The sequence below is a fragment of the Phaethon aethereus genome (genome assembly GCF_964289735.1).
Source record: "Phaethon aethereus genome assembly, chromosome: 3".
In the NCBI taxonomy this organism is placed as follows: Eukaryota; Metazoa; Chordata; class Aves; order Phaethontiformes; family Phaethontidae; genus Phaethon; species Phaethon aethereus.
In genome coordinates, this window is record NC_138576.1 from 96,796,782 (window position 1) to 96,821,316 (window position 24,535).

Genomic DNA, 24,535 nt, shown 5'->3' on the forward strand with positions numbered 1-24,535 from the left:
TTTGCTGACTAAAACGGTGTCAGAGACTGGCTACAGGGTTAAGCTGGTCTTTGGCATCTCCTAGTGAGAATCCAATGTTCTTATGAACGTGCTTTTGAAGCCAGCATCACCCTGCCCTAGTGAGTCCTGCTGAGACATACCAGCTCTTTGCAGAGTTGTGTACGGAGAGCAGAGGAAAGTGGGCATGCCAGAAGGCAGTGCTTGGTACCAGCTCACTTTCCTTTCAGCTGCATGAGAGTTGCAGCTGATCCTCCTCCAGTGCATAAGAGAAGGTGCTAGATAAATTAATCCCAGCATAAAGGCAGGTGATACCTGCCAAGCATGTAGTGCCACAAGGGTGGAGGTTTAGGTGGTTTGGGATTTTTTTATTGTTATTTGTTGCTTAGTTTTTTCTTAAGTGAGCATGCCGATTTCTACACAAAAAGTCCCTGGAGAGCTTCTGGCTGTGTGCAATATGTTAAGTCCCACTACGCAACTGCTGTCCTAAAGGTGCTTTTCCTAGCACAGCTACTTAGTGTCTATGAGAGCTCAAAAGCAGCCTTGTTCTGGCAAGCAAACAGACCAAAACCTTGTGGGGCAGGTTAGGGCAGCAGCTGCTCTGACAACAAAGCTCAGCTGTGTTGCTGCTGATACAGCATCCTGTGGTTCAGTTCACCTGCCTCTTCCCTCCCTGCTCCCCTGCCCTGCGCCCAGGGAGCTGGGCTTCACAACAGGCTTTAATTATTTACTCACTAAGGATATGGCTTATTCTGCAGATTAAGTGAAAAAGTTAAGTCCTTAAAAAATATAACACAAATAAGCCCCTGAGCTGTCAAACAACAAGTCCCTTAAAAGGGCAAAATATGCGGCGCTCTGTGGACTGCACAGATCCCTCCTTTCAAACTGCTAGGAGGAGGCTTCCTGTTTGGATGGGCTGCTCACAGACAGTGTTGTATGGTGAAATTGGGCACTTCCCGGCTCCTCCTTCAGGCTTCCTTTTCCCTCCCTTTACACTTCTGATACCAAAGGCACTCAAACCTGGGTCCTGTCAAAATAGGATCTGGCACCTCAAATGTAAATCTGAAAGCATGCATTGGCACCGTGCGGTTTCTCCCCTGGATGCACAAAGCAGCCCAAACTAGTTACGTGTGTTTGAAAATGTGATAGACAAAATGGTCCTACTGTGATTGTTCTGGCCATAAAGGGATAAGTGGATGTTTGGTGGTCTGGGTCCAGAGTGGTGGAAAATTGATTTCTGCTTCATTGTTTCATTGTTTGTTTTATTTTGACCAAATGAGATACTTTTGGTTGATTCTTCCATTTATTCTGGGTAAATTCTCCAGCATATTCTTTTTGCATCTGATACTTTAGTTCCTTTACTGTAGTAGTGAAAGAAAGGCCAATACCGGCATTCAATGCTAGCATTCAACTTTGGCTAACTGAGCTTTACTGATAAATCTACCAGCTGGGAAATCCCACACTGAGTTTTTAAAACCTTTTGAGAAGCTTCATGAGAAGTCATTCTATACTACACTAACACAGAACATGCTAATACCATATTAAAGCTTAGCTACCTTGTCTAATTTGAGTGCTGATTTTGCTGTTTTGTGTCTCATATCCTTCAGTCCACTTACAGCTGTTACACTAGTGATAACCATTGTAACTGCAGGGAGCTGCACAGACCCAACAGTCTTATTTATCGTTTAATGTCTGGTTTTGTTTTTTTGTTTTTTTTTTTTTTTTTTTTTCTTCCTGCAGAACATGATCAGAAGATAGCATCATACACCATGATCATGGCCCCCCGGAAGAGGAATCGTCATGCGTTGGGGTTTCTCTGTTGTTTTGGGGGTAGTGACCTCCCTGAAATCAACCTCAAGGACAATAACCCCCTCCAATTCCTTGAGTTTTCCGTCCCAATCCCACCAGCAGAGGAGCTCAATGCCAGATTCTCAGAACTCGTGGTAAGTTTCTGCTGGCAGACTGGTGTATTTTAGGGGGTAGATGAACTCCTCCCTTCAAAGGAGGAGTTAAGGGACTTATTAGGGATAGGAAAAAAACTTCTGGTGAAGCTTTTTGCCCCCTCCCCCCCCTTCTTTTATGGCCAGTTCCTTGGTGGGAGAATGGTGGTAAATGACAGGATAAATGACAGTGGCACTGTACAACAAAATGCTTAAATATACTGATTTATTCTCACAGCACAGTTCAGTCCTCCAGAGGTAGGATTGGGCATATTAGAAGGAACCTCATAAGTTTTCTAGAGAATGAATCCCTGAGAGTCAATTTCTTGTTAACAACTTTGAGATAAAATCTGCTGTATAATGTAGTACAGTGGTAAATCTTAGGGTTTGCGGGCCTGTTGATCAGTAACATACTGCTGGTGAGGTATAAGAATCAGGTGACCATGCTAATTATGTTTCATCTGCCAGCTGCCTTTGTACTATGTGATGGTGCTATTGCAGCAACAGACATAAACAGGAAAGGAAGCAGTTTTCAGATTAACTTTGTCATTTGCTTTTGTGGTAAATGTTGTGGATTCCAGTAGTGGGCACTTGCTATTCATGCCTGGCATCAAATGACTTCTCTGTCTTTGCCCTCTTGTTGGGCATGCATGCAAAACACAGGCAGAGGTCGTAGGGCTGCGCTGTATTGCAGTCTGCATCATAAAAGTGATGCCCATTTGATGCAGTCGATTAGCTATCTCATTACCACTCTGAGATTGGAGGTGATGTAAAGTGAGGTACTTGTAAGTGTATATATGCTGAGTGGTGCTACTGAGATGAGGAATAGAACAGAAAATATTAGATCTCAGAATTAGAGAAATTTGCCAGTAATCTTTCTACATTACACTTAACAATAATAGCTTGGTAACTTCTTGTCCGTTGCCATGGCTTCAATGTGCTATAGCAATGAAAATAACAATCTAATTTGGGTATGCAAGTGGAGGTTAACATATGGGCAACTATAGTATGTCATACCAAACGTAGGGTCAGCTATAGTTTGTCAGATCAGTGATCTGACAACCTAGCCCAAGCTCTTATTTCAAGATGGGGTGCAAAGCAGATGCCTAGGGAAGAATCTAGGATGTGGCCATAGGGTGGTTTCTTCCAGAATACTCTCCAACCCTTTAACAATTTTCAGCTCAAGGACTTCCTCAGCCAAAGTTGCTTTCTCTGTACATAGTAAATTGGTATGGATTTCTTTTCCATCAACCCTTTCCACCTTCGTTAGCACCCATGACAGTCTTGCAGCATTTGCAGTATTCTATGCCAGGGGTGTGGGAGGGTGTCAGGAGGATTTGCGGCTGTTTCGGGAAGAATAGAGTGTGCAACAGAAGAGGGTCTTACCTGCTTCTGACTAAGTAGCAGATGAGGAGTATCCTCTCACAGATATCTCACAAAAACCTGGTCTATATTTAAGTCAGTTTGCCTTTTATGTGAGACTACTTAAAATCTTCTCCGAAAGTGCAGCTGACTGACAGGTATCTCTCATGAGTAAGAGTGTCATCTGTAATCTGCTCTGCTGAAAATTTATTTCTGGATGCTGCTTAAGTATTGGTTTCCACATGCAAAGCTTTCGTTGCTGTATCAAAGTTCACCTCAATGCAATACCAAGATCTGTCGAAGCATTCAATCCAGCCTTCCTGAAGACGTCACCAACAGATGTGCTTGCTAAAACTTGAACTTTTTTACCTTCTGGTCACAGTGAAAGACCTGTTGTTGTTGCTGCTGGGCTTTTGCTTACTGAGAAGTGTATCAGTTTCTATGAGGAGTTTGAGAGTTTGTGGTGGTATTTAGGGTGCTTTTAGCTTTTTGTTTCTATGCCTAACAAGTACTAGTGTTGCATGTGCTTGTGGCAAAACTGCTCACAGCTGCCTTATGGAAGTCTATTAAACAGTATGATTTATAATGTTTTTGGTACAAAATTTAATGACAAGTATACATGATGATCTGTAAAAATTTTTGGCCCCAGAAATTTGTGAGTTGTTGGTCTATACTATAAGTTATTAAATGTGCTGACAGCCTGTAACTGGCATATACATTTCAAACAAATGAAGCCATTGAAATGAAAATAGATCATATTCATGTTCATATATTTAATGATAGTACCCTAGCCATCATTACATGAGAATTGAGCTGGAAGAGCAAAGTGCTATTTTTCAGAAGGTTAATCGTGTATATGGCACATTTTTATAAAGCACTTGGATAAGATGGTGATGCATGTCCATAAGAGTTCCTGGGTAGGCAGGTAACATGAGAGTAATAAGGGCTTTATGAGTGAAATAACCTGGGCTAGAAACCAGGCTGGCAGAATGCAAAATTTGCCTAGAAGGGCTAGTTTGTCCACTGGTCTGGATTAATGCATGTTCTACTAGACACTAAAATAAAACAGGCTACATTGGTATTGACAGCTCAGATGAGATTTTAATTGGATTAGAAAGATTCAGTCTGTAAATGTGCCAGTGTAAATCAGCGACCTGGAAGTGCCTGAGAGGACTCTGTGCTGTGTACTAGCCTCCCTGCTGCTTATCCGTTAGGGTTTAGACTGGGTGCACTTGTACTATATAAAAACCAGATTTGAGTGTAAAGCCTTTTGACCCAAATCCCCAAGTGAAATGATGACACCAACATCATCTGAGATCTGTAGTGAGAAGAGCATTTGTGTTAGCTCCCTCAAGCAGGCCCAGGGGGTATAGCCTCATCTTGCCATCTGCTCTACAAAGGGTATAATGAAACATCGGTGTGCTTGAATGCATTTTTAAAAGCCTTATTTTTTCCCCTTGTTGCAGTTAAAATCTGGGGCATTTTCCCACATAAGAGTTAATGACAAGAAGAGCTAAGCCAAGCTGTGCTGGAAAAGCCTCCCTTGTGATGAATTTTCCAGTCCAGTAAATATTTGGTATGTTTCTACCTGCCTTTCTGAGGAAAATGGTTATTTTGAGGGCCAGAAGCATGTCTTCTCTTGTTCTTGTTGTCCTTAAATCAGTATGATGAAAAGTGAATTTGGAGATGTCCATTTTCCAAGAGGAAGAATTAGGAATGTATTGTGATCCTTTATTTGTGATGCAGTCACAAGACCCCTCCACAGCTTGCAAACTTGCTCGTATAGACTCCACACTGAGGCAAGAATAGGCTGCCCTGTTTGGGAGCTGCACCCAGACCAGCTGAGTAATGGCAGCTGCCTAACAACTCTGACCAAGGCAGTAGTTGTCAAATGACAAGTTGATGCTGATTTCAGATGAAATGTCTGCTCTTGATGCTGCTCAACCAGAAAAACAGTTTCAGGATGGATCCTAGGCATTTGTGCTACTTTGAGCTGGATGCAGTGTTTAGGCCTTGTCTTCTCAAGTAGAAAATGAAAACAGAAAGAGTTGCTCCTGATACGGGCCAAATTCAGTCTTGATTTATTTCATTAGGAGCATGTGCAAGGGGTAGGTCTGAATGAAGACTATGGGTCAGGGTGATTGGGTCGGATTTTGTTTGGGCTAAGACAGCAGAAGATGTACTGGCTCTCAGGCTGACTGCTGGCAGTGATTGCCTTGGGACTAATGCAGTGGTAACGGTACAGGTAAGTCCTTATCAGAAGTCTAGATGCACAAGACGCAAAGCAAACAAATACTTGTGACCACAAGCTTTGCCCCTCAAAGGGCCGCTTTTGTGCACCCAACTGAAAGAGGACAGAACAGCTGGCTTAAGGATCTCTCCTTCAATGAACAGGCAAGGAAAAGAAGCTCTAGGAAGTGGGGTATGTGGAATGGTCCTGTACCTCATAAATTGTAAAACTGGCCCTACCTGACCATCAAGTCTGTTCTAGCCAGCATCACTTCTGTTGTTTCCCTCAGTCTCTCTTCTTAGCTAGCACTGCATATACTACCAAGTAGTAAAGTGCTGCTGCAGTTGGTGGTCTATTCAGCGGGCGCCAAGCTGGTTTTGTGCCTGCTGGCAAAAAGGGCTGTGCGAAGCACATGTGTTTTTCCTTGTACAGATTTATTGACTGAACAGGAACTGCAGAAGAATCTGGAAGAACTATTGCAAGGCAAGGGGAAATTTTTTTTTTTTTTCATGAAACAACTTCTTCATGTCCTTGTTCATATTTGTTAGCAGTGGTATGTTCTTGTCACAGTGGTTTCTGAATCCTGTTGCTCAATATTAGAGTCCTGTTCTTGTTGCTTAAGGGTGATGTGCCACTTGACATTAAAGATTTTGCCCTCTAATCTCTCTTACATTAGCAACCTGATCCCAGATGTGAACTCAGACCGTGCAAAGAAGGGTAACTTAAATGCTGGAAATTCAGGGAAAGCAGGAAAATGCAAAGAATGCTAGCACAGTGGAAAAATCAGTGGAAAGAGCTTGTGCTTTTGTTGTTTCTCTTTTCATTTCTTTTGTTAGTGGCTCTTTTGAGATGGTCGTGGTATTTGAGAAGGTGGAGTTCAAGATTGTCTATTTAAGGATGGAAGGTTCATGGGGAAGAAGTGGAGTTGTCTTTTGAGTTGCCATTTTCAAAGTTGATCGTGTTATTACAGCCTCTATGCTTGAATGATAGTAACCTTCTCTGAGTTACCCACACCACATTAGATTCTTACACTCGGAAAGATTTGAGAAATGCTTACCATTACACCCTCTTAGCCTTGGCTGCCTCTGAAGCATTATGGCATTTAGCTCAGGTGGGACATTGACTGGGTTCTCCTGTCATGGTTTGTTTCTCCTATATTGTATTTGAACCTGTTTCTGTTTTAGTTTTGTTTTGGCTTTTTCCTTTTTTTTTTTTTTCTTTTTCCTCAGAGTCCCTAAATAAGGGGTTTTGTTGACAAAAGCTTTTTATCCATATTAATATTTACCATCCTCCCAGGCTTTTCTACTTATGTCACCAAAAGTACCTATGAAGTTACATTATTTACAGTCAAGGACCAGCATAAGTACTTATGAACTCTCTGTATTTGAAGACTTCAGAATTACCCAGCATCTCTTTTGGCCTGCTTTTATGCTTCTTGTCCATTGAAATGACAGCTCCATATGAGGTCCCATCATTCCTCAGTAGCCGAAAGAGGTAGGTTGCTGCTTGGGTGAGGCAACATACAGTCTTCTCTCTCTCTCTCCTCTCTCTCTGAGGAGATCTAGTTTTCTGAGCCTACTGTGAAACCTCAGCTTTTGTTGTAGAGAAGGTGCACACAGAACTGCTATGTGTTTCTGAACAATCAGGCCGCTGGAAATAAAAAAATTATTTTCCCTTGTAGTATTGCCCAAGTGCAATAAAATGAAGATGGAACCAAGTGCTGAATCAAGGGCTCTGTCCTTCCTTCAGGATCAAGAAACTTCAAGTGTGTTCAGTCCATGCTGGGAACCATGATTAAAACCTTAACCTTGGTTTCTGTCTGCAGTGGTCTGTGACATCAACCACAAGAACGTGGAACTATGTCCCTTCCTGACATAACCCTAAATTCAACTCTTAATCGCTCACCTTGTTACCTCTGATCCCATAATATTTAGTAATGGCTTCCACGCATCACAATTGGCTCAATTTCTGAATTAAAGATGAGCTAGCCCAGGAATCAAGCTGTAAGGAATGACTGTGACTATGACAGTAAAGAAAAGAGAGAAAATGAGGATCTTGTTAATTCCTTCTCCTTCAGTCTCCTTGGAATAGGAGCTGTACAGGGGAACTCCCATGAAGGTGAAAAATATGAGGAGGAGATGTGGCAGGCGCGTCTAAGCAGCAGAGACAGCAACTTGGTAACCTCTGAATACTCTGATAATTTCTGTAACTGTGACTAGAACTTTTAATGCCTTGTGCCACCTGAGGAAGGAGGATATCTAGAGCAAGATGCCTGTTGCTTTACTGTACCTTTTTCTTTTGCGTTTTTTCTCTGTCCTTTCCCACCACATGGGTCTCACTTGTTTTTTTCTGCCCATTTAGCTGATCTTTTCCTAAGTAAATCAGTGTCTTCATCTCTTACTAATTTCATAGTTCTGTTTCAGTGTGATATTTGCTGCTGTCACATATTTTGCTGTGCTCTCTTGATTTCTTAACCGTCCAGGCTAGTAGTTGGCAGCACTTCAGTGCCAGAATGCTGAAGAATGTGAAAGGACTTGGCTGGTCTGCTCTGAGCACATGAGCCATCTACATGACTGGCATCTCTACTAGTCCTCTCAGGACAGAGACAAAGGAACAGTAGGGTCACAAGAGACACATTTATAGTAGCATTGGTTGAAGTGATCAATAACAGAAGATTTGGGAATACTTGGCTCTTTGCTTACTCTGTGGCATCTGTCCCTCTCCACATCTGTTCCTTCGCTAAAATTCAGTGATTATAGTCTCTTTTACAAGAGGAAAGTTGAGGAGAAAAGAAAGAAAAAGGAGGCTTATGTTGAAAGAGATGAAGGTATAGCATGCAAGTATCTGAGAATTCATTTATTTATTTCATCAGAGGAAACAAAACAATTTCTGAGCAAGGCATCAGTTTGGCACACTGGATAACACACCTTCATCAACAGCCACAGAGAGATGAGATCCAAACCTAAATAACTGTAGTAGTGGTTCCAACTGCAAACAGCTGACTTGGAAGTAGCAAGCTTCCTTCATGCTTAGTTCTCCCTTGCAGGCCATTTAATGTAATGGATACAACATAAACTTCAGATGAAAACCAGTCTTCACCACATTGAATAAGTACTCCCATATATCACCAGTCCCACTCAAGCTTGCCAAGTCCTAGCTGTGGCAGTGTTCGTGAGGCCCCTCTTTGGCTCTGCAACCTGCAGGAGTATTTATGGGGTAAAAAGTACAAGGAATGCCTCCATTGTGGGCTTTCATGTGAGTATAGACTGCCTTAAACATTAGTCAATGTATGTAGGCACAAGAGGGCATCAGCTGTGTTTCTCTGTTTGTTGATGGGCCTGGGGAACAAAGTTCTCAATTTCTCCTGCAGCTGCCTTGTAATACTTCTGGGGAACAGATACGTGGAGTTGCTCGTTCTGTCTCTTGGCTGCCAGCGTGGAGCACCACCTTCTCAGAAAAGTATCCTCCATATCTGAATCTTATTTAGTCCTTAGTTTCTCACTGAAAGTTTGTGGCTTAGAAAGATATGCATTTTAGGTCCTCACTTCAAACCCCAAACACTTGTCGTGTGTATTGATAACGGAATTTAACCACGTTTAAATTCAGGCTTGTTGCCAAGATTTGAGTATTTCAGTTTCAAATTATCAGTCTTTTGAGTTATTCTATCCTCTTCTTGAATTCTTTTTAATACAGGGATTTAATTTCTGTGTCACTTGCCCTGCATGTTAATCATAGTTTCAGACTACACCTCTGACAGGCCTGTGGCTTTGAGTTGTCGATGAATGCAAATTTCTCTGCGACCATAATTTAAAAGTGCCTGTGTGCTGTTTTGCCCATAAGAGGAAGTTCTTTTATTCCCTGTGCCCATCCCCTCTGTGCTTTTCTGTAATGAATGATTGTACCTAATCAGTTGGAAAGGTTATGTAGTGCCAAATGCAATCCAAATCTGGAGAGGTCCTTCATTTTTATTTGCATATGATGAGCTCTGACTCCAGCAAACTAGGAGGCTCTGCTGGCCTTGGCTCAGTGGAGACTCCTCATGCCAATTATTGCTTCCTTTCTTGCTCTTAATGACAATGTGCCAGTGGAAGCTGTAAGACAATACTGATGATGAGACTTATGCTGGATTTTTCATGACCAGAGGCTCATATCTGGGAATAAGGCTTAGCATCACAATATGAGTAGAAAACACTGTCTCTGAAGGTAGAAAAAAGCAAAGCTTTGAGGCAGCAGATTGCTTTCCTTGCTGATGGGGACCAGGCCACAAAAACTTTCCTTTCTCTTGGGTTAGTTTATAGTTGTCAGATTAACATTTTTTATGCTCTTGGATGCACTTGTCTTCTATTATAATAATGGCAAAAATACTGCGTGGTTTAAGATTTCTGAAGTAATTAGGGGACTGAGGCTTGGGAGGCAAAAGCTCTTCAAGTTATCATAGTCTGTCCAGTTATGCACAGATGTTCCTTTATGTCCGGCACAGTTCTTCAGTCCAAGATTTTACATACCCAGGATACCTGTTTTCTTTGTCTTCCTGCTCTTCAAAGAAAAATTTTTCACAATGTCAGGTCTGCTTTACACGTGTCCCATGTGCAATACATATGTACAGGTCCCTGGTTTTAATGTGCATGTCGCTACAAGCAGCTTTCTAGAGTTACTCAAGTCCCAATACATAAGAGGTATTACATTTGAGGCTTCATGGCAGACACTCACCCACCCATGGAGTGCGGTGATAGGGACAGGCTTGTGGCACCACGTGCAGCACCAGTGCTTTCTCTGTCTAGGCTCCCTTCCAGTAGGTGCAGCTGGTTGGCCGCTCCCAGCTCCCTGACCAGCTGTGTAAGAAGCAGCAGTCACTATGCTGCAAATGTGTGAGACCCAGATGCTGTGAGAAGAGCATGAGATGGGAGCCAGGTCTCACACTCCATGTCTGAGAATCAATAGGGTTGTGTAAACAAATGCAAATTCAGAACTGGACTTACATGCCAGATTTTGGGTGTAAAGAAGCTGGGAGCGTAAGCAAAGTACCTGTGTAGTTATAAGGCTTTTGTGCAGGGATAACACTGTTTTGAAGATCTTGTTACTTTACTCTAAAACTTATGGACAGATCATTATCTGATGTAAAGCAGTTCAGTTCCACTGAAGACAATAGTGGAGTTACATCATTCTACATTACCTGAAATTTGTCCTATGTGGCATTTTCAGTGGCTGTGGTGATTGTTAGCTTCTGAATATTCCAAGCAGAGCATACCGGCCACCTTTCTAAATGGTGGGGAAGGTAGTGATCATGGTGGGAATACCTGAAGGGAATGTTTGAATGTGTTCTGAGTATAATTTACTTACAGTAGACATGAAACATCTGAGAAAGACCTACTTACTGGACTACATGTTTTCAACAGGATAATACTGATGTTCCCTGACTGTGGAAAAGCATGTAGTCTATCTAGGTTATAAGAGGGACAAGTACAGGATTTTGGAAGCACAGCAGATATGTTGCTTGGGATGCAAAAAGAGGGGAAAGAACAGATCCTGCCACTAGAAAATGGATATGCCAAGTTGTCAATCTTGTGTATTCTCTCTACTGAATGCTTGGAAACTGTCACGATATCCTATCCCCTAAGCCATGGATAGGGTGGATATGTTTACTGTTCAGAAATCTTGTGTCCATATGTTTCAAATACCCTATCAGCTGGTTTGATAACACTATCTTGTTTTGGTATAGCTGCAGGTGTTAGGCAGCATGACATAAAAAGAAAAAAAATAATGCAAAGCCCTACTGTGGCTTTTTTCTTTAGTAAGACATCATTAATATTTGAATGTTTTTTGTGTTGCATTATGGCTATAACAAAGAGTAAGGAAATTTCTGGATTGAGTTTGAAGACTGCTGCTGGGATGATATTGATCATAGGATTCATATTTGCTATCTGGAAGGATCAAATTAATTTATCTTTATTTCAACTTGCTGAGGCTTTTCCAGCTCCACTTGGATGGATACAGAGTAGACAATTTCCTACCTTCCTTCTCGAGTTGAACCAGCATTTTCATATAGTTCCTGACTTGGAGAGGGCAGTGCCTGTTACTCTAGTAGAAAAAGAGCCAGTAGCAGCAGTACAGGGATGTCCTATTGCTCCACCGCTCAGTGGTTTCTTTGAGTATGATTCCTGCCCTTCTACAGTTTCTATCCTTTATTTACTTCTCTTTATTAGTGTCTTACAGTGTTCAGAGCTGTATTAGATGAGTTACAAATCTATTAAGACCTTATTCCTCACCTTCTAGAGACGGTATTTGAATCTAGATTTGGTCTGATGAGGAGAGGTAGGAGACTGTTACGAATTAGGTCAGAAAGGTCATTTGGAATAAGAAGATTCCATCTGGAGAAAAATGGCAGAAGAAAGTACTACATGATGCAAGGAGCAGATTGTAACTGGACAGGAGATTGCAATAAGGAGGGACAAAGTTTTCCAAAGCGTTGAAGAAAAAGACACAACAAATGAAGGACCTATGGCGCTGAAGCGAGAGCAAAGACAGGGTGCAAAGATGGAGTAACATGGGATGAATGCTAGGCCAAGGTGATCTTTTGGCTGTGCTTTTGGAGAGAGAGCTTGCACGTTGATGAAGGGAGGTTGAATGACAGACATCTGTTTCTTCTGCAGCTCGTAGAAGAAGGGCCAGCTCTGAGGTGTAGGTGGTGTCATTTAGCCTAATTTGAGCAAGAAAGGGGGAGCCGGGTCCCCGAGATGATGAAGACCTTATAGAATTTATAACAAAATAGCAATATAAAAGTAACCACCTCAAGCTGGGAAAGCAGTGAAATTTTCTAGTGGGGAGGAAAGGTAGCGAAAGAGAATGGGAAGCAAGTGTTTTGCAGGAGTTATCTCTACTGAGGTAGAGTGTAGCTGGGAGTTAGGAGGAACTGTTAACAAGATAATTGAATGGAGAAGTAGATAACAATCATGAAGAATCATCTGTTTAATGTATTGACTCAAATTGACTGTATTTGCTCATCTAGTAGCAATTTATATTATCATTTATTATTTATACATACATTTTATATAGTCATTGCTCAGATAGTGTATCATATAGCCTGAAGAAGAGTGGAGGAAAAGGGTTTGTAATTATGTCATGCCTCTGTGTCCTTCTGTAGCTGGACTGTGTCTTCAAACAGTGCTCAAGGTTGTTTATCATTCAGGGAAACTGTTAAGGTAATCTGGGATGGCTTTTTCCAGTGGTGGAAGGAAATGTGCCTTCTTGCATGTGCCTGGTCTGCAAGACTCTCAAGTGGGGAACACAAGGTGAGGCTGGGTGGATGGAGTAGCACCTTTTTAGGGTACCAGGTTTTTTTTCAGGTCAGCAGTTCCCTGGCACCTTTCTCTGCCGTGGGTAAAGGGGAGTTTTTGGTGTTACTAAATACAGGAGTGGCCCTTCTGCTCATCCCTTCAGCACCAAGTGGGAGCAGCACATGGAAGGCAAGCATCAGAAGGTGCTGCTTCTGTCACTTATTGCACCAGGCTGCCTCCACAGCTGCTCTGACTTTGGCATGTTTTGTCTAGAGGAAGTACAGATAGATGCCTTACACCTGGCACTGGAACATCACTGACCCAGAGCTTTTAATGTTAGGTATCTTGTTTTCTGTAAAAGAAAATGTCTGTAAGCTTGCTGGAAGGAAAACATTTCAAAGAGCATTACATCTTTTTCCTAGGTACCTCTGCAAGCTTGTACAACTCATTTCATGCATTTGTGAGTTTCCTTGGTGTGAAACAGGAAATAGTAGTGCTTATTAAAATGGGTTTAGTGCAGAATTGTAGTCAGATTGAATAGGTGCTGAAAAGATGCAGCCCATGTAGGTCATAGGTAGTACAGGAGTCTTCCAGTGGCAAAATGTACTGTATTTGAAGATCTCTGGGGCAAATCTCTACTATTGCCTCCTGTCATAGACATTTCCCTGCTCTTATGGACTTGTTCTTTTTTTAGGGAGAATCTGATACAAGACTCTACAGCCTTCCTGGGCAGACTCTTCTTTCTCTCACGTATGGACCCAGTGCTGTATGCAAAAGGGCCCTAGTCAACAACTGTATATTCTATGCACTTCTATATTAAAAACACTTAAGGGCATCTTTTAATTTTGCAGTTTCCCATCATTTGTTGACCACATAAAAGGAAAGGCTGCCCAGACTAATAACACAAACACCTTCTGAAAAGAATTTAGCAGTGTGCACAACAATGTTATGCAATGGTTTCCTAGGTGGAGGTTTGACGGATAACTTCTCCAAAGGAAATTACAAGGGGAAAGCAGATTGCAGTTTCTCAGTTTGGAAGGTGTCCAGGGAGATCCCTGAGTCATGGAAAATCCATTGGGATTGCTTTAGTGGCTGTGTTTCAGCATTACATCTTATACAGAGAGCAACAGCTGGATGGATTTGTCAGTCGGTGTAAAGTTGTTGGCTTCCGCATCAATGATGTGAGAGAACTTTTGGATTTCAAATGCTTAACCAGATAATAAATGCAATTACAATTCGTTGTTAAGAGATGAGTTCATTCTGCAAGGCAAATGCTCATCCTTCTCTTGTTCCTTTTGCTGTATTTTGTGAAAGTTTCTCATAATTTCTTTCTTAGAAATATTTAGAGAAAAACATCTTGGCTGGTGTTTTCTTAAGCCCAGTGATGTCAGTGCAGTAGTTGTTGTTCTGATTATCAGAATGTTTGAGCAATGAGATGGGACAGGGTGCGAGTGAATCACCAAATATACTGTCCTGCCTTCAATTCCATGTTTCACTATGGAAATACTCAGTTTATGTGAGTGAAGAACATTGTGGAATTGCCCTCCACCTCACCCCAAAAGATATAACAGCAGTCTCATATGTGGGTGTTCTTCTAGCTGATCTGGCCTGGTTAGTAGTTGATACAGTTCATCTCCATCTTCTGAACTAGAAGTTAACAGCGAAAAGGGAACTGATAGCCTGCTCACTCTATTCTATGTCTGAAGTCTGTGCTGTAGACTGTAGAACAAGCCTGTGTTATAGGCTGTCTAGCCGAGAGGTTTAGTCTCTGTTACAATTTAAGGCAGGTAATTCAATTAATATTTTGCAATGGTGTAAATCCAGAGTAAGTCCACTCAGTTTAATGGAGTTAGGGACATTCTGATCTCTGGTTTGCACTACTAAATCTGGAGTAATTATTCAGAGAGCAAGAGAAGAACTAAAGCCAGCTTCTGGTTTCACTACTATCTGTGTAAACCTGAACTCATGCCAGAAATGATGTTGACTTGTTGGAGTTCCTTTGAGTTTACCCTGCATGTAAGTTTGAGCATATGTGTCTCAGCTGTACAACCAAAGCTTGATAAGAAGTTAATTTTGCTCATTAAATTCTTAACTGACCTCTCAGTTCCTCCTGCCCTTTTACGTTATATTTTATCAGAGATTTAAAGTTCAGCCAAGCTCTGACTTACCCTTGTATTCCTCCATAAGGGCATATGGCAAATAGGACACACACAAGAGAATAAAGCTGGGGGGAGAGGAGTGGGTGGCACTGACACCCCTGGAAGTTCAGCCTGCCTTTGGCATGGGGCCACAGCAGCAATTCCGGGCCCACATTTTGAGGGTTGACACAGCAGGGACTGTGTTTGGGCAGGAAGCGATCAGAGAGGTGTGTGCCTGTGTGCTTTGGCACAGTCCAAGCGGTGAATTGCTCCAGCCTAGGAACCTCCTCTGAACTCATTAGTATTAAAACAGAACAGAGGAGACTTTGTAGGGAGGGAGAGGGTGGGGAAGCCGGAAAGGTAGCAGTTTAGAACGGCAGTTTCCTAATAACCTTTCCCACACCTACCTTCCTATACAGGGTCTCATCTAAAGGGCTTTGGCATGAAAACCAAACCCTGGCACAGGGAGGGGGAAGGGAGGGGGAAGTGAGGGGAGGAGAAGGAAAGGAAATGAGGGGCGGGGAATGGGCTCTGTGCTGAAACAGCAGATTTTCTTGTTATTTAGTGTTATATATGGTGATACTAGAAGGTCTGTTTGAGAGAGGTATTTGATATACTGTCTATAATCAGAATGTGGAAGTAAATGTGGTACTTGCCCTCGAGGACTTGCAACCTGTCACAGTGAAAAGATGTATCAAGCAGAGGTTTAATGTCTTCAGTTCTGTTTGGTGTTTTCATTTAATTGACTGGATAGTGGAATACAGAGCATACCTATTAACTTTCCAAATGTCACTAGGCCATAAACACTGTGGATATGTTAAAAGACAAGCTTAAAAGAAGACAGAGAAATTATGTGAAAAATTATGGAATTCAATGGGGACAGTTAAAACCTGCTCCTTTAGGAGCAAGTCTGGTAATTCAGGATGGGAAGCAGCCAGGAGGGTACACTTCTTCAGAGAAGAAACCAGGGATTATAGTGGATCATGAGTGAACATAAGTCATGCAGGTTTTGAGGTTTCATATTTAAAAAAAAAAAAAAAGTCATTGTCTTCATGGAATATATCATCAGGAATGCAGTCTGGCAGATACATGAAGTAATCTTTGCACTCAGCATTAGTAAGGTCTCAGCTGCAACATTGTCCCCACTTTTGAACAGTGCACTTCAAGAAAGATGTACTTTGATGGGGAGAGCCCGGAAGTCAATTAGAGGAGGAATGAGAGGTCCAGAGGACATGACCTCTAAGGAAGACTGAAAGAGCTGGGTTTGTTTAGCCTCAAGAAAGATGATTGAGGAGGGACATTACAACAGCCTTTAACAGGCTTGAAAACTGTTATCAAGAGGAAGCAAAAAATCTGCTCACCATGTCTGTGGTTGATAGGGCCGGAAGTAATAGGCTTAAATTGCAGCAGCAGGGATTTAGATTAGACATGAGCCTGACTATTCAGTTTTCATCCCCATCCCTCTCATTGGGCTCATTCCAATTCACTGACATGGACATGCAGCCCATCTTAACAGAAAAAGCAGTGATGATAGTCAACTGCTTGCATTATTGTCCTCATATGCCCACCCATATCCATAGAGCATCCCTCTTCCTCTACCCTTATTGTAGCCCTGCATATAGGAGAATGCGTATCTAAGTCATGATCTCTCTCTCGATAAACATTTGTGTGTGTTGTTGCATAAACAGGTACTGGTTTTCCTCATTCTTTCTATTTGGCCCAGCAGGTGGTTGTCTCATGCATGTGGTTTGCCTGTAAAGGGCAGAAAAATGAACAGCAGATGCTTCTAGTGGGCTGTGAAAGGGGACTGCCACAATAAGCCTTGCTGGTTATATGTACTTGTACTGCTGTCAAGTCACAGAGAACTTTGAGGAATGAGAGAGATTTTTGAAAGTGAAAGAAGGAAATAAAGTATAATGGGAATCACAGCCTTTTGTTTGTCTGCTTTTTCTGCTTTACAGTCAGACCTGTGTCAGTAGCTGAAATGTAAACATTGCTTCCTATGCCAGCAGGCTGTGTGAGCAACTCCTGTGTGCACAGTGGTTTCATCACGCACAAATGTAACGATAAGACATTGTATATATGGGCAGATGTTATGTGTTATGTCTTATGTATATAGTTCTTGTGTATGTAAGGTATGAGTGGCGCATATATCTCCACATACACATACTATGTGTATGCAAATATATGGAAACCCAATGATGTTTTCCAGTGGTCCACCTAATTCTTATCAATTGGGAAACTGATGAAAATGTTACTCTCCAGCCTCATATGATGTGCTGTTTTATGTGCTTTACAAAGGCTGCTTCTAATTCCAAGGGTCAGGATGAGGTGGAACGGCTTGGGGGGGCAGTAGGGTTTGTTTCGAGGTTGTTTTGCTTTTTCTTCTTGAGTTATCAGTGAACTTGGGAAGGTGCCCAAGTGGGAACTCTTAACCAGTGTGCTGCATCTGGAGATGTACTAGCTGTGTGGGTGGTAGTGCTGTTGCCTGTTGAAAGAGCATCTGCCATCAAGATCTGCTGTGGGTACAGCCTAGCAGTTGTGCCAGGCACAGCCCTGAGAAGGTAAGGATGGGAACTGGTTGGTGTCTAGAGAAGGAGGCTCTGTTTCATTCCTCTCAACACCTGCCTCAATCACAGTCCGGTGTTTGCAGTTGGATATTAGGTGAAGCCTGTGAAATGTTTCTCTTTTTAGGGAGTTTTGCTAAGCAGTACTATTTTTGCTCTGCTCTTTGCTCCAGTTTGTGCATGAGTGTGGTAGTTTGTGCAGTCAAATGAACCTCATTCACTGGCTGTTCTGACAAGCAATCTTTCAGAATGCCTCATCGACCTCCTCGCTATTGGAAATGCACACGATTCCAGCAGGCTGCCTCTTACATGTCAGCCTGGTGAGCTGGATTGAACAAAGCAATGGAAGGAAAACTGTAGGGGAACAATCCTATACTGTCCCCTGGAGGTGGACACAGTGATTAAATAGGGAAGGTTTCTCTCTTCTACTTCAAGGATTGCAAAGGGACTGAGATCTGAAGAAGATTGGTTTTTGGGTGTTTTTTAATTATTATTCACTCACTGCATTTATCTCAGAAGCAGCTTTTTGGACTGCTGTCTCTGGACCTGTGATGAGAATGTCTCTCTTTCCGCTCCTCTCCAAGTGACCTCCCTGATGGGCAGAGGCCCAGCTTGAATGTGAGCCACCAGACTAGGGACCATTATTAATGTAGAAGTGTAGCTTTCAGGCAATATATGTCACGTGTTAGCAATGTGGTCCTGCTCAGTTCACTTGTTAAAGCTATAATAGTTATGCTGGATTGGATTCTCTATTGCAAAGGCTTGTAACATGCTGATCACAACCTCTTCCCAGATCTCCTTCCACTGCTTCCCCTTCCTCTACAGTCCCAGACATGTCAGTGCCATTTATCTCATTTCAGCTTGAGTTGTACTTCAGCATTGATTAACCCACCATCAACTATTCCCTCAAAGTGATTGCACATGAATATTAAACTTCCCTGGGGCCTGCCAGTGGGTGCTGGATAGGATCCTGTGGTGTGTCACAATCACTGTTTAATTTGTACAAGATTTAGGTAAGTTCATCTAGGATGTAAGGCCGTCAGCTGTGCTATCCACTTAGGAGCATCAGTGGAACTGGAATATGGCCCTTTTGGGAAAATGGTGACAGACATCTATATAAATGACCTTGGGGAACCTGAGGCAACAGGTATCATACTGTAGAGGGTATTTATTATACTGGCAATATTGTATTATACTTCATGTTGTAACTTGGGTGTGTTTGATGCTGTTAAGAGACAGAGAGTGATTGATGAAGTGAATAAGGGAGAGTGCATTTATGCATGACAAGAAAAAAGGATCAAGGGGAATGAGAAAAAGATCAGAGAAGGGGGGGAAAAGAAAAAGTAGGCGTTTGCAAGAGAAGGGGAAAAAGAAGGAACGAGGATGTGAACAGGAAGCAAGATAAGAGTGGTGCATTTAACTAAAATTCATACTATGCAAGGTCATAATGTAAAAATGAAAATACCCTTGGAATCTAAATTTCTGAAGCGAGTATGTAAGCAAGTTATAAGAAGCCTTCAAATCACGGAGGTTTTCTAGAGGATGTAAAGGCATCTTAATATTATTCCTACTTTCTCAGCTTTATTCCCTATTGGATAACTCGCAAAGAACCATTAAGGATAATCCTGGTGTGACTAAGCAAAAGCAAAATTTTGTAGCTGTGCAAAAAAAATATTTGCAAATACCAATGCTATCCCCATCTTAAAAGGAACATTACCTCACCTGCATCACAGAATCAGCCAGTTCTTTGAGGCAGGGCGTTGGGAAGTGTTTGACCATCTACAGAGTTTGCTCTATGGCTTTGTACTTGCAGGGCTTTTGCACAGCCCTCTGAAGCTTTTGGTGCTGGTCACAGGTCAGATAACTGCCGGTCTCATCTGTTCTGGCAGTTCTTAAGTTTCCATTTTGAGTTAAACTTTACTCTCTCTCCTTAAACCTTTCTGGGGAGCTTTGCCACTTCGTGCCATCTGACGATTTAGTTCCCATGGTGCCTGTTGATTCTGAGACCTGGCTGTCCTTTTGCTTGAGTACCCATCCACTGCTAAAGAACCAAATAGTGCAATAGACCTGTAATTGGGTAGTCAAAATAGGCATCTCTGAACAGCAGAAAGACTATTTGCCAATGTATTATGTCTTAGGGTTAGATTCTGCGGTGTAAAATAAAGATTGATTTCATGTCAAAGCCATTTCCTCTGAGGGTGGTAAAAGGATTTAATTCTTTAGTAATTCTGTAATAATTGCGTGAAGGCAATTATTTGTAGGCAGAAATAAACATTTTAAAAAAAGACAATATGCTTGTAGATGTCATTAAATTCTCTCAATCATAAAAGGAGTCATTAAATGTGAAACACAGGCCTGGGATAGATGCATGTAGAAAGGATGTGCTTTCAAGAACATGAAATAAGAGAGGCTGTGACCTCCAGACAAAAATTAAAAGTATAACTCAACTATCTGTAGCTGAAATGATAAGAAATTGATGAAACAAGACAGGCAACCATAAGAAAATAAACAAAATCCTCTCCCTCCTGGAAAAATGTGTGTTATGCCCATATTAATGAAATTATTGCCTGCAGTAAATGAAACATACCATGTCAGAGTTCTGTGCTTGATTATGCTGGAACTGCTATGCATGATTCATTAGACTTCTATGAAGGCAAACCAAACCAAACAAACAAAAGCAACCCAAAAAACCTACCCCACCATGGGTAGGATGCTCCACCAAGGTTGGATGGTTGGTTGTTTTGGGTGGTTGCTCTTTTGTATTTTACACAATGAAGCTGCTGTTTGACCTTAAGTCACTAGGAAGCTCCCTGGTGACCAGGAAGTGCATCAGCCAGTGGAAGTGGAACAAGTAGAATGAGAAACTGGAACTCAGGAAATCTCCCATGAGGGTCCAAATATCCCTGGAGAGCCAAGTTTGGGGCTCTTGGTCTCCGGCATTCTGACTTGAAGTCAAGAGGTCCTGGAGCCCTGAAGCCCTGATAACTCTGTGTGCTCAAACCTCAAAGTCTTAAGGTTTCCATCCTACCCTTGCTGTGGCTTCAGCATTGATATGTTGAAAATGCGAAGTCTTATTGTGTGTTTCAGTATCTTACTAAGTTTAACTTTCAAACTATTTTAAGTTTTCCCCATTTCAATTCCAAAATTCCTATGAACTCTACAAGTCTTCTTGCAAGGCCAGATGAAGTAGGCTGGTGAAGGAGCAGCTGTCCTGTGTCTCTGTCCCACCTTTCCACAGATGACTGAATAGTGGAGATGCAATACTCATTTCAGTACAGAGATGTTGGTAAGCGTTAAAGGCTCTCCTTTAATGATTCTCTCTTGAAGAGAACCACTCTTCTACATTCCCAAGGTATTACTTTTTCTCTGTATTAATTTCATTTCACGTGACTAAGAAAAGTGCTGCCCAGTCTAGGTGAGAAATGCTTTTCTGTCCAGCTCTTCTGGGACTTTGAGTGATATCATTATCAAGCTGATGGCTACCCAGCATCAAATCCAGCTTTCATACTTCAATGAATGTTCTCAAAAACAAGGGACATAATGTGGTTTTAAATCTCACAAAATATTCTTTTTATTGTTTCCTACCCATTCCTCCTTCTTGTTCCCTTTCTTTCTCTCTGTCTCTTATTTCCTTGGGTTGTAGCGATTTTGAAAGGATGCCATCTTCCCTTTTGGCCTGAGGACTGGATTGGAAATATTTGAATCTCAAGTCCAGCTCCAGTACATTTTAAATGTTTTATCATTGAAATTGAATCTGTGTAAATAAAAAAAAAAAAGCCTACATGAAAGTGAAATTAACCTGAATGTATCCCTCTCTCAGTAAAAAAAAAAAAAAAAAATAGCTAGATAAAGGAGAGAAATATGAGGAATATTAAATGGAGGTACTTTACACCTCCCTCAAGCCAGCCTGGCAAATGCCTTTTTAATCTGTCTTTCATGAGAACACTTGCAACTTCAAGTATTTTTAAGAGCCAGGAGGCTGAGCTCCATTGTGCAGGGTCATGCTGGCGTGAATTGCTGGAACCGAGCCGTCCATCCAAAGCATAGAAAAGGAGTTGCTACATTTCTGTTGGGAAATGGCACAGGTGATGTAGGAGGGCGTTTTCCCCTCTTTATTCTGACCAACCCTTTTTTCTTGCCCTTTACGTTTGCTCCTTGGACGTTCGGTCACTTCGACTTCCTTAGCCTGGCTCCAACCCCAGTCTTGATTACTGCATTCAGAGTTTGTAGTTCTTCCCCTTTCCTGCCAACCTTTGCAATTCCTTTCTCCTTCAATAGCTGCTTGCTGTCACTGAGCTAACTCTAGGGTCTGAAGTTCTACATACTGACAGATCTGCCTCTGTCGTTGTGTCAGAATGACCTATTCGTGGAGCAAATCACCTTTCTGAAATTTATTCTTTCTGTTGTTCCTCCTGTTTCCCTACAAAACAGCAAGTTGCCTTATGTGCTGTCTGTTAGGATCCTGAGTCAGAATAGGAAAATGGTCCACCTGATCCAGGATCTTCTTTCTTAGCTAGATCCAGGGGTTTCCTGTGCGGTCATGGTGGTCTTCTGATCATCTTCTATAGAAAGGGGCTGGGGATGGGAGAGGTAAGATGATTTGGAGGGTTCCAGAAGAAGAGTTTATGTCTCTTGTATTTTGCAGGGATTTCCTGGTTCTTATAGGGTGGTGTTTGATTAATGGTATAGGCAGAGGAGGGCATGTAGGGCTTTTCAGTTCCTTCCACTCCTTTCTTCCTCTCAGTGAAGGAGCTCACTTGCTGAAGACTAACTTCAGGAAGGGGTGTTGAAGAGCCTGACTGCTGCTTTGCATTCTGGAGAAGGTGTCTCTTTCACTGCTGAATATTCATGCTTGCTACCTGCCCATCTTACCTGGGGGTTAGAACCCAGCTAATGAAGACAAATACTAGCTGTTTCAAAAGGACAGGTAATCCATCTTCCATGTGTTGTTTTCCAGTCAGGTGTGTTTGGGTCTGCCTCTGGTGATCATGTTATGCCTGGAACCCTGAGCAGTTTCCTTCTTACTGTGTTACCTGAGCTAATGTGATGACTTCTAATGTTCTTCTGGCTTAATCTACCCTCCTGAGCCACAACAAAGTAGGGCGTGGATGCACTTTGTTCCCACTGGATCTTCTATCCCTTCAAACTACCTTTCTAGGCTTCCATTCTGAAAAGAAAGTCATGCTATCAGGATGCAAAATTACATGACTGGAAGTTGCATATTCTTGTTGCCCCATTGAAGGCAGAGTGCTCTTTATGTCCCTGATGCTGCCAGTGTCCAGGACAGTGTCTAGAAGCTGCCAAGTGGCAGCATCCTGCCTCTGGGTTGTTTTAGTCAATAGGAGCGTTCTTTTTGTGAAATGGTTGTCTTGAGACATCGGTTGAGATCATCATTCAATTTTGTTCACAGCTTCTTGGAAGAGCTTTTGCTGCTTGTCTAATGTGCCATCAGATTCCAAAAAGAGCAGTATGGATTAGAAAACCAAGTTAGTCGCTCTTTATTTAAAAAAAAAAAAAGAAAAAAGGAAAAAAAAAGGAAGAAAAAGCTAAGATCATTAAGCAGTTCAATAAAACAATCATGCTTTTCCTAAGAATTTAGCTGAGCCTAGCCAGCTCATTTCAGATGTGTATTCTGGCCTCTTTGGTGGTTCTTCCAAACCTGGCATTTCTGATTCCCTGTCTGCCCCTCCTTTCCCTCCCACATGCTTGACCTCCAACAGCATTCCTTCGTTTGTCTTAAGACCTTACATGTCGTTTCACTCTCCCTCTCCCCCCAAGAATGTGATCCTGGCCTGAGCTTTCTAATTGTGTGTAGCAAGGATAAAACTCCTTGCCTCGCTTGGCTGCCCCCTTGTTTGAAAACTCACCCTAAACATTTCCACATGGTTTGCACTTTTTTTCCACAGCTGAAGTTTTTTGGTGGGTTTTTGGTTTTTGTTTTGGGCTTTTTTTCCCTTTAAACTTTTTCTTGTTTAAAAAAAACCCTCCAGCTTCTCCTACCTTGGGCTGCTGGCACTGACCTTGCCTTGTTACTGTTTGCATTTCTTTTGTACCTTTTTGCAGCTGAAATCTCTGTGGGCTTTTAAATCTGTCAGCAGCCGCTACCAGGCTCAGTGTGCAATTTAGCTCACTGTTTTCACAAGTTTCCCAGCCCTGAACACTTTCCAAATGAGCCATTGTTGGGCTGAGTTAAAGAGGTATTGTCTCTGCTTGGGCTAGGTTAGTGTGGCTGCCAGAATCTGCATATGCAGCGTTCTTAGTGCTGCAATGTCATCTTGATATTGGACCCCTGGACAATTCCTTCTCCAAACACTTTCAAATATATAGGAAAAAGAAAAACCTGCCAAAACTGATTAATTGAAACATTATTGGAAGCTTGTCTTTTTATTACTGAAACTCTCATTTAGACATCTTCTTCTGCCCCTGCTCATGCTGGCTGCTTCCTATGAGGATTATTCTTATTTCTTTAATTCCCTTTAGCACCTGAAACTGGCAGCTGTGATTGGATCCCTGTTCTGATCAGTGCTGAATAAACACACAGCAAGTAGCAGTCTCTGCTTTGATTTGAGACACGTATAGGAAAAGTCTGTTGTTATCCATCTTTTCCAGAAGAGAAACCAATGCTGGGGAATTTGGTGATGTATCCAGAGGCACCTTGTGACAGAGTTGAGAGTCAGTTCCAGATCACAGCATTATCCTTCATTTTACAAATGTAAGGTTGGCTAGGCTCTAAAAGGAAGCGTGCCACAGAACTCACTTTTCATAATAGAGACTGAATTTGCTGGTCTGTTCAACCTGATGTGACGCTGTGTGGAGATGTGTCCTTTATGTCTGAAACACTGGTTGTCTTTTGCTGGGAACTGTGTGGTTCAGAGGTTAGAAACATCTGGACAAACATTTCAACCTGTAGGTTGCTGTTGACATTACTGCTACTAGGTAACTGTCTCATGACCTGTGTTTAAAAGGTACAGTGATTTCAGTGTTCGCCTTCTATGGAAGGCCAAGCTGGTACTGCAGGCCAGGAAAA

General features: G+C 42.1%; 1 protein-coding gene across 2 annotated transcripts in view; it reads left to right on the top strand.

The window, feature by feature from the left end:
• Positions 1–1,188: 1,188 nt before the first annotated feature.
• DAAM2 (dishevelled associated activator of morphogenesis 2) overlaps positions 1,189–24,535 on the top strand; it is a gene marked incomplete at its 3' end in the record, with an annotated part of 119,122 nt that continues 95,775 nt past the window's right edge. The window contains exon 1 of one of the 2 annotated variants that reach the window (XM_081998230.1): positions 1,189–1,940. In XM_081998230.1, the coding sequence (XP_081854356.1) occupies positions 1,686–1,940 (255 nt within the window). In that variant the 5' untranslated portion in view covers positions 1,189–1,685. The remainder of the gene's footprint in view (positions 1,941–24,535) is intronic. The other variant, XM_081998231.1, reaches the window with a different exon arrangement.